This window comes from Colobus angolensis, unplaced genomic scaffold (genome assembly GCF_000951035.1).
Source record: "Colobus angolensis palliatus isolate OR3802 unplaced genomic scaffold, Cang.pa_1.0 Scaffold462, whole genome shotgun sequence".
Taxonomy (NCBI): Eukaryota; Metazoa; Chordata; class Mammalia; order Primates; family Cercopithecidae; genus Colobus; species Colobus angolensis.
In genome coordinates this window covers 48,400-58,817 of record NW_012118066.1, presented here as the reverse complement: position 1 = coordinate 58,817, position 10,418 = coordinate 48,400, and the positions used below count along the sequence as shown (strand labels likewise).

The window sequence follows — 10,418 nt, the reverse complement described above, 5'->3', positions numbered from 1 at the left end:
CAGGCGTGAGCCACCGCGCCCGGCCTGTTTATCTTTAATAATATCATTAACTAGAGTTCAATCTTTATTTATGGTTCTTTTTGTTTGGTTTTCTAGTGAAGATGAAATTTGCTTTGAGGGAAAATGTGCAAATACTAAATTTACCATTAGATAATTCTGATAAATCCATACACCCAAATCTCCTATCAAGATATAGATCAAGGATGAGGAGAAATTTGAACCCTTGTGGATTGCTGATGGGAATGTAAAACGGTTCAGCTTGCTGTGGAAAATGGTGTGGCGGTTTCTCAGTACATTAAACTAGAATTAGTATTTGATCCAGCAATTTCACTTCTGAGTGTATATCCAAATGAATTAAAAAGAAAGCAGGGATTCAAACAGATATTCGTACACCCATGTTTATAGCAGAATTATTCACAATAGTCAAAAGGTGGAAGCTATCCGTGTCCATGACTGCATGAATGGATAAACAAATTGTGGTGTATATATATATATATAGGCCAATGTGGGTGAACTGCTTGAGCCCGGGAGTTCAAGACCAGTCTGGGGAACTTAGTGAGACCCTGTCTCTGAAAAAAATAAAATAGAATTAGCCAGGAATGGAGGTGTGTGCCTGTAGTTGGGAGGATGGCTTGAGCCCAGGAGGCCTAAGCAGCAGTGAGCACCATTGTACCACTGCACTCCAACCTGGCTGACAGGGCCAGACCCTGTCTCAAAAAAAAAAAAAAAAAACAAGAAGCACTCTAGGAAAGGGAGGTATTGGCTGGAACAAATGGTGAATTCTTTTGGCACCCCTGAGCTTTCTTGGGCAGACATTTTAAAGGGGCCTAGGTCCACCTAGAGATCCGCCCTTAGGCTATTAACTTAGCAGGACGCCATGCTAGAGTTTAGTCAGGTCTCTTAGTGCAGTTGTTAGGGCAGTCGTTAACTGCTGAGCGTCTTTGTAGTTCTCAATTAGCAGGCGAAAGTTTTTAGGGATGAAAGGTACAGATATCTCCAATTTACTTTGAATGTATCAAAAAATAGGATGGATTGCTCGATGCAGAGACGGCATGTGATAAAGCGGATACAGCAAATGTTACTGGTAGAGAGTCTGTCACCAATCATTAGAACATGAGCTCCAGGAGGGCAGGGGCTTTGTCGGCCTGGCACATAGGCAGTCAATAAATATTCGTAGAATGAACGAACAATACTTGTAACGGGCTTAGGACAAACAAGTGCACAATAAGAGGAAGCTTTCCCCGACTCTGCCGTGGCGGGGACCCGGACGGTGGAACCAACGAACAGAAAGCGCGCGGGGCCTGGAGAAGTCGCTCTGGCCTCCTCGAGCCTCTGATTTATGGCGGGTCCTCCCGGGGCTGCGGAACCTCTCTGGCCGCTCGTGGCGTCCGCTCTATGGCAGTCCTTTGGGAACGCAGGAGCATGCGCAGGACTGCTCCCGGCCCGGATCGCTATGGCAGCGGCGTCGTCGTGGGCCGGGACCCCGCGATCCCGCCCGGGCCTGGCTGCCTCAACAGCCGCCCCCACTGCACACTTTAGGGCGTGAACCGAGCCTCCTGCTGCCTCCCGCTGCCCTACCCGCCGCTGCCGCCGCATCCCGACTCTGGGCCAGCGCTGGGAACATGCCCCTGGACGCCTACTGCTACCTGCGGGTCGTGGGCAAGGGGAGCTACGGAGAAGTGACGCTTGTGAAGCACCGGCGGGACGGCAAGCAGGTCTGCAGGCGTGAGGCCCGGCAAGGGGCGGGGGCGGGCAGAGGTGCGCCGAGGGCGCCTACTGGTAGATTAGGTCAGGAGTGGTCGCAAGGGGCTCATCTTGGATGGCATTTCCTCAGGGAGATGGTCCCAGACCAAGACGAGGCCAGGCCTCCCTGTAATATGCGCCCAGAACTTCCTTTACTTCTTTGTTTTATTAATTTTTTTCCTTTTAATTTTAATTTTCTTTAATTACGATTCTTCGTTTTATGTAAAAATTTTCAGTCTCTGCATATCTATTTCTTTGTTGTATTAATTGGCATGCTTGATCTACACACCTTTCTCCCACCCCCGACAATCTCATAAGAGCAGGTATCATGCATTCCCAGGACTTAACACAGCGCCTAGCAAGCATTATTCCTTGCATAATGGGCCCCAAACGTCTCTACTGTAGACTGCTGGACTCACTTAAAACTCGGACTCATTTTCTTCCCGCCAAACCTTCTTTCATGTCTTCCATTTCAGTGAATAGCGACACCAACCCACCAGTTGCCCAAGCCGGACACCTGAAGTCATTTTTAAGCCTCCCCACGCACCCCAACACTGATTATATTTATCTATCACTAAGACAATAGGCCTCCTGTCATCTCTATTGGTACCACCCCAATCCAGGACACCCTGTTTTCTCTAGCTAGGCTATGGCCACGGTTTCCCAACTGGTCGCCGCTACTTGACTTGCTTTTCTCCAATCCATCACTTTCATTGCAGCCTCAGTGATCCTTCTAAAATTTAAATCTGATGTTGTCACTCCTCCTTTCTTTAAAACACATTATCCCATTACCCTCAGGATAATGAACCAATTCTTCAATGTGGTGTATTAGTAGGGTGACAATATAATGTATTGTACAAACTGGGACAATTTTGAAACTGAAAGGAGGCACTATCAATAGTTACACCAGGGCAGTAGGACTGCTCCAGCCAAGCTGAGAGGAAATGTCCCCGTTAAATATAGGGCCCAACTGCCTGTTCTTCCTTGTCTCTGGTGCTAGTTGCTTTGCCTGGAACACAAGCTCATGCATAAGAGATTTATTCAGTAGGCATTGGGGGAATCATTGGATTTTGGGGCTGATAATAGGGAACTAGCAATAGCTAGTTATTTGAGCTTTAGTTTACACTTCACAAAACACATTTATGTATGTGTTAAAGAAATGAATTGTATGGTCTTTGAAATGATTGAGGGCAATGTATTAGGTGTTAGAGGCTATTGATTTCTTTTAAGTGTGAATGATTTTCTATGCTGAGAGTCAGTGACTATTAAACTTACGGGGCCATGGATCCCTTTGAGTATCTAATGTAATCCATGGACTATTCTGTCTGCAAATGTATATTGAGGCCATATTTTATGCACCTTTTGGGAGAGTTTAGATGTTAAGAAATTTCTTTTTTTCTTTTTTTAAAAAAAATTTTTTTTGAGACAGAGTCTTGCTCTGCCTCCCAGGCTGGAGTGCAGTGGTGCGATCTTGACTCACTGCTGCAATTTCTGCATCCCATGTTCAAGCGATTCTCCTGTGTCAGCCTTCTGAGTTGCTGAGACTACAGTTACACACCACCACGCCGGGCTAATTTTTGTATTTTTAGTAGAGACGGGTTTCACTGTGTTGACCAGGCTGGTCTTGAACTCCTGACCTCAGGTGGTCCACCCACCTTGCCCTCCCAGAGTGCTGGAATTATAGTCGTGAGCCACTGTGTACGGCCAGACATTAAGAAATTGCTAACACACGTTTTATAATTGATCCAATGGTATGTTATCTTGAACTCACTTTTTTTAGTCATTAATGAAATTGTGAAAAGCAGATGGAAAGGTAATTTTTTTGTGGCCCTACAGGGCTATAAATCTAACTTATAAGAAGTATCATTAATAATAGCAAATATTTTCCCCGATTTTGTACTTGGTGAAAAACAAAATGAATAGGTTGCCTGACAGGCTCTACAAGGTTGGTTTTGAGGATATTCTTGAGAGCCCTTAGATAACTCAAGAGGCCACAAATCTTATGTTTATTTGCACATTGTAAAAATACATGTTTTGTTTTTAGTATGTCATCAAAAAACTGAACCTCCGAAATGCCTCTAGCCGAGAGCGGCGAGCTGCTGAACAGGAAGCCCAGCTCTTGTCTCAGTTGAAGCATCCCAACATTGTCACCTACAAGGAGTCATGGGAAGGAGGAGATGGTCTGCTCTACATTGTCATGGGCTTCTGTGAAGGAGGTGATCTGTACCGAAAGCTTAAGGAGCAGAAAGGGCAGCTTCTGCCTGAGAATCAGGTGGTAGAGTGGTTTGTACAGATCGCCATGGCTTTGCAGGTACTGTGTAGACTAGTAGCATCCTAGCTTGTTCCCAGATGGCAAGAAGATGGCAGGTGTATTTTAGGAAAATTTTTCTTCAGATACTTACATATAGAAATTTATTTTTTGGAAAATTCGTTTGTGAAGTTGACCCAATCACTCTTGCTGTAGCATTGGAACTTTTCTAAGCAAGTGATACCTATATTAAAATAGACCTAGATTTCATGTCTAATTGCAGGGGAAGCCCAGTCATTTAATATTTATAGCAAAGTCAATTTTAAGGACCCTGAGGCAACCAAGAGCAAAGAGTGACTATGTTTGTTATCCGTTGGTCAGTTGTGTCATGCTGAAAGGTGGCTAGGCTAATTGATATGCCCAAGTGATTTCATCTGTCACCCTGCTGGGGTACAGTAGATGGAAATGCAAAATAAATTTTCTTTTTTTTTATTTTTTAGAATTGGGCAGCACTTCATTCCATAAGATGGAATAAGTGTTCCTACAAGTTTGTGTTTTAAAATGCATGTAACTCAAAAGCAAGACTGTTTATGAAATATTATTTTGGAACTGGGTAGACTTGTCCAGAATTAATTGACCATGTTTAAATTCTGAGATACTTTCTCTAAATAAAAATGCTCTTGCTATACTTGAAAATATTATTAAGCTGAGGATTTCATGTGTCTGACTTTGTATAAGTTGTCCTACCTTCAGTGGGAGTTTGTAAGCATTTTTTTTTTTTTTTTTTGAGACAGAGTGTCACTGTCGCCCAGATTTGAGTGCAGTGGCACAATCATGGCTCATTCCAGCCTCCCCCTCCTGGGTTCAAGATTCTCATGCCTCAGCCTCCCAAGTAGCTGGGATTATAGGCATGCGTCACCATGCCCAGCTAATTTTTGTGTTTTTTTAGTAGAGATGGGGTTTTGCCATGTTGGCCAGGCTGGTCTTGAACTCCTGGCCTCAAGTGATCTGCCCACCTCAGCCTCCCAAACTGCTGAACAATGCACCTGGCCTGTAAACATATTTTTAAACTGGATTCATGTAGTGCCAAAATGTATTAATTGTCAAACTACTAGGGAACAGTTTTGATGTGTACTGGGTAAGTCAATGCATGGAACTTAATTTTCTCATTTCAAATATTGTAAATTAGACGTTTTATTTAGAGATTATAAAGCAATAATGTTTGGTAGGTATTTGTTTGTTGAATAAGGAGTTGTATGGTTGCTTACTCTTTATGGTCAAAGACTGTAACTCATGCCATTGCTGATGGTATACAATAGGCCAGGAATAAATACATAATTAAGTCTATTTATATGTAATAAAATCTTGTTTCTTTCCTCAGTATTTACATGAAAAACACATCCTTCATCGAGATCTGAAAACTCAAAATGTCTTCCTAACAAGAACAAACATCATCAAAGTGGGGGACCTAGGAATTGCCCGAGTGTTAGAGAACCACTGTGACATGGCTAGCACACTCATTGGCACACCCTACTACATGAGCCCTGAATTGTTCTCAAACAAACCCTACAACTATAAGGTAGGATTGGGCTCTGTATGCTGGCTTACCTTGTCTCTGGGAGAGTACTCATAATTTCAGAAGTTAGTTAAGTCAAATAATTATGAATTGGTTTAAGGAAAATGTTTTCTTTTTTTTAAAGGGGAAAAAATATAAATAAGCTATTCTGACATTTAACCATTTACTGTTTTTATTTTCTAGTCTGATGTTTGGGCTCTAGGATGCTGTGTCTATGAAATGGCTACCCTGAAGCATGCTTTCAATGCAAAAGATATGAATTCTTTAGTTTATCGGATTATTGAAGGAAAGGTAAAGAATAATCTAGAACTAATTGACCAGTATTTCTATAGTGCAGCTTTATAAATAGCTACTAGCAAAATCATTGATGATTTTGATGAGTCAGTGAGTAATTATTGATATTGGGTTGATAGTTAACAGTGGTGGGTCCCCTCTGTGGGGAAGGTCAGACCAGAGGGAAAGGGATTGATGGATCATTCCTTTTTTTTTTTTTTTTTTTTTGAGATGGAGTCTCGCTCTGTTACCCAGGCTGGAGTGCAGTAGTGCTATCTCGCCTCACTGCAAGCTCTGCTTCCTGGGTTCACGCCATTCTCCCGCCTCAGCCTCCTGAGTAGCTGGGACTACAGGCGCCCGCCACCTCGCCCGGCTATTTTTTTGTATTTTTTAGTAGAGACGGGGTGTCACCGTGTTAGCCAGGATGGTCTCGATCTCCTGACCTCGTGATCCGCCCGTCTCGGCCTCCCAAAGTGCTGGGATTACAGGCTTGAGCCACCGCGCTCGGCCTCGATGGATCATTTCTTAATATTAATCTGGAAGACGGCTTAATGGCTCAAAAGAATTGGCTTTTTGAAAACCTATGCCTATAGTCATAGGATGTGCAGATGCCCTGAGAGGCTATTTATCTCTTCCTCTAAGCAGCCTATGATTGAATGAGCTACATTTAAAATGAGTTTACTCTGTTTAAACTTGTTGTTCCTTTGATAATCATCACAGTAATCAATAACTAGTTAAGAACCACAGAAAGCATTGTGTCTGATGTAGACTCCAGAGTGACCAACTTTGTATGTTCCATGAGGCTAGTTGCCCTTTATAGTGTCAGGCATCCGTGTACTGTTAAGGGATTTTTTTTTTTTTTTTTTTTTTTTGAGATGGAGTTTTGCTCTTGTCTCCTAGGCTGGAGTGCAATGGCATGATCTCAGCTCACAGCAACCTCTACCTCCTGGGTTCAAGTGATTCTCGTGCCTTAGCTTACCAAGTAGCTGGGATTACAGGCACATGTTACGACACCCAGCTAATTTTTGTATTCTTAGTACAGATGGGGTTTTACCATGTTGGCCAAGCTGGTCTCGAACTCGTCACCTCAGGTGACGTGCCCGCCTCAGCCTCCCAAAATGCTGGGATTACAGGTGTGAGCCCCCGTGCCGGGCCAATGTACTAAGTTTTAAAGGCCATGAATCACCTATTGATTTTAATACTATCCCACAACTCATTTAATTTTTCAATTTGAAACACATTAAAAAACATACACAAAAGTAAAATTTTCCCATAATGCCACTACTTAAGAATCAGACAAGAAGGGAGTGAAATTCTCTTCTCTTTCTATTCCCATTCCCTGGAAGATGACCATTGCTAGCAATTTGGTACATGGCCTTTCTGTTTTTTTCCTGTCTTTATACAGACATAACCCTGTGTGTGTGTGCATGTGCATGTGCACACATACACCCATAGATTCTTAAACTGAAATGGAATCAGGCTGTTTACATGGTACATAACTTGTTTTTTTGACTTAATATATGAGGGACATCTTTCCAAGTTGGTACCTGCACCTGCAAGTCTTGGTTTTTTTTTTGTTTTTTTTTTTGTTTTTTTAGACGGAGTCTCACTCTGTCACCCAGGCTGGAGTGCAGTGGCGCGATCTTGGCTCACTGCAAGCTCCGCCTCCTGGGTTCACACCATTCTCCTGCCTCAGCCTCCCAAGTAGCTGGGACTACAGGTGCCCGCCATCATGCCCAGCTAATTTTTTTGTATTTTTAGTAGAGACAGGGTTTCACCGTGTTAGCCAGGATGGTCTCTATCTCCTGACCTCATGATCCACCCGCCTGGCCTCCCAAAGTGCTGGGATTACAGGCATGAGCCACTGTGACTGGCTTCTTCTTCTTTATAAGAAGGATGTATGATAATTTATTCCACAAATCCACTATGGGACATTTATGTTTCCAATTGTTTACTACTGCAAGAACAGTACTGCATTGAACATCCTGGTACGGTACTGCAAGAGTATGAGGAAACTCATACTCTTTTTTTTTTTTTTTTGAGACGGAGTCTTGCTCTGTCGCCCAGGCTGGAGTGCAGTGGCCGGATCTCAGCTCACTACAAGCTCCGCCTCCCGGGTTTACGCCATTCTGCCTCAGCCTCCCCAGTAGCTGGGACTACAGGCGCCCGCCACCTTGCCCGGCTAGTTTTTTGTATTTTTTAGTAGAGACGGGGTTTCACAGTGTTAGCCAGGATGGTCTCGATCTCCTGACCTCGTGATCCGCCCGTCTCGGCCTCCCAAAGTGCTGGGATTACAGGCTTGAGCCACCGCGCCCGGCCAAACTCATACTCTTATTTCTGAATGAGAGTGTCATCAGATGGGACTGCTGGGTTGAAGGATATACTTTTATAATTTTACAACTTGTTATCTTACAACTGGGATACCAGTACACTTCCTGTAGACTAATATATTGGTTGTTTTCTGCTTATGTGGATATATGACTGTAAATAAATATTGGGAAACCTCTATCAGCTTTTACTTTGTTTCACAAGACCATTAGTCATAATTACAGTATTATTTTTCTTTGTAGCTGCCACCAATGCCAAGGGATTACAGCCCAGAGTTGGCAGAACTGATAAGAACAATGCTGAGCAAAAGGCCTGAAGAAAGGCCGTCTGTCAGGAGCATCCTGAGGCAGCCTTATATAAAGCGGCAAATCTCCTTCTTTTTGGAGGCCACAAAGATGTAAGCTACTTCCCTTGCAAATAGCTGGGCTAAATAGATGGGGTAAAAGAGGGTGGCTTCTATAATATTCATATGCAAGAATTAATGGTGGGTTTTTTTTAAAAACAAGAAATAAAATGGCCTGATTATGTATGTAGAGGAGGCAAGATTCTACCCTCTTAGGGTTTTTTGGCTGAGTTTGAGAATTAAACTTATAATTTAACAGGAGAAAAGCATATAGATTTATTTAATACCTGAATAAGTTTTATGTGACACACAAGCCCTTGTAAGGAAATGAAGACCCAAAGAAGTGGCAAAACCTAAATGCTTTTGTGCTTGATTCAACAAAGAGGGAATTGTGGAAAAGTAAACTATGTGGAGAGGCTAAAGGAAGATAAGAATTATTTTAATAAGGTCTGTTTATAGAATTCTCTCAGTTCAGCTTTCCATTCTTGATAATAAGAATGTTACTTTCCTTCTGATACAGGGAGGACATATTTCATATGGGAGTTTTATCTTCTGCTTTCTGGAAGAAAAAGGGAAGGTCAGAGTATCTTTCTTGCACTTACTTTTTTTTTTTTTTTTGAGACAGAGTGTCACTGTCGCCCAGATTTGAGTGCAGTGGCACAATCATGGCTCATTCCAGCCTCCCCCTCCTGGGTTCAAGATTCTCATGCCTCAGCCTCCCAAGTAGCTGGGATTATAGGCATGCGTCACCATGCCCAGCTAATTTTTGTGTTTTTTTAGTAGAGATGGGGTTTTGCCATGTTGGCCAGGCTGGTCTTGAACTCCTGGCCTCAAGTGATCTGCCCACCTCAGCCTCCCAAACTGCTGAACAATGCACCTGGCCTGTAAACATATTTTTAAACTGGATTCATGTAGTGCCAAAATGTATTAATTGTCAAACTACTAGGGAACAGTTTTGATGTGTACTGGGTAAGTCAATGCATGGAACTTAATTTTCTCATTTCAAATATTGTAAATTAGACGTTTTATTTAGAGATTATAAAGCAATAATGTTTGGTAGGTATTTGTTTGTTGAATAAGGAGTTGTATGGTTGCTTACTCTTTATGGTCAAAGACTGTAACTCATGCCATTGCTGATGGTATACAATAGGCCAGGAATAAATACATAATTAAGTCTATTTATATGTAATAAAATCTTGTTTCTTTCCTCAGTATTTACATGAAAAACACATCCTTCATCGAGATCTGAAAACTCAAAATGTCTTCCTAACAAGAACAAACATCATCAAAGTGGGGGACCTAGGAATTGCCCGAGTGTTAGAGAACCACTGTGACATGGCTAGCACACTCATTGGCACACCCTACTACATGAGCCCTGAATTGTTCTCAAACAAACCCTACAACTATAAGGTAGGATTGGGCTCTGTATGCTGGCTTACCTTGTCTCTGGGAGAGTACTCATAATTTCAGAAGTTAGTTAAGTCAAATAATTATGAATTGGTTTAAGGAAAATGTTTTCTTTTTTTTAAAGGGGAAAAAATATAAATAAGCTATTCTGACATTTAACCATTTACTGTTTTTATTTTCTAGTCTGATGTTTGGGCTCTAGGATGCTGTGTCTATGAAATGGCTACCCTGAAGCATGCTTTCAATGCAAAAGATATGAATTCTTTAGTTTATCGGATTATTGAAGGAAAGGTAAAGAATAATCTAGAACTAATTGACCAGTATTTCTATAGTGCAGCTTTATAAATAGCTACTAGCAAAATCATTGATGATTTTGATGAGTCAGTGAGTAATTATTGATATTGGGTTGATAGTTAACAGTGGTGGGTCCCCTCTGTGGGGAAGGTCAGACCAGAGGGAAAGGGATTGATGGATCATTCCTTTTTTTTTTTTTTTTTTTT

At 42.1% G+C, this 10,418-nt stretch overlaps 1 protein-coding gene across 1 annotated transcript in view; it reads left to right on the top strand.

Moving 5' to 3' along the window:
* The first annotated feature begins 1,425 nt into the window (after window positions 1-1,425).
* The window catches only part of NEK4 (NIMA-related kinase 4), a 43,304-nt gene continuing 34,311 nt past the window's right edge, over window positions 1,426-10,418 (top strand). The window contains exons 1-5 of the mRNA XM_011958230.1: window positions 1,426-1,715; window positions 3,788-4,054; window positions 5,373-5,570; window positions 5,751-5,858; window positions 8,411-8,565. Of these exons, the coding sequence (XP_011813620.1) occupies window positions 1,623-1,715; window positions 3,788-4,054; window positions 5,373-5,570; window positions 5,751-5,858; window positions 8,411-8,565 (821 nt within the window). The 5' untranslated portion in view covers window positions 1,426-1,622. The remainder of the gene's footprint in view (window positions 1,716-3,787; window positions 4,055-5,372; window positions 5,571-5,750; window positions 5,859-8,410; window positions 8,566-10,418) is intronic.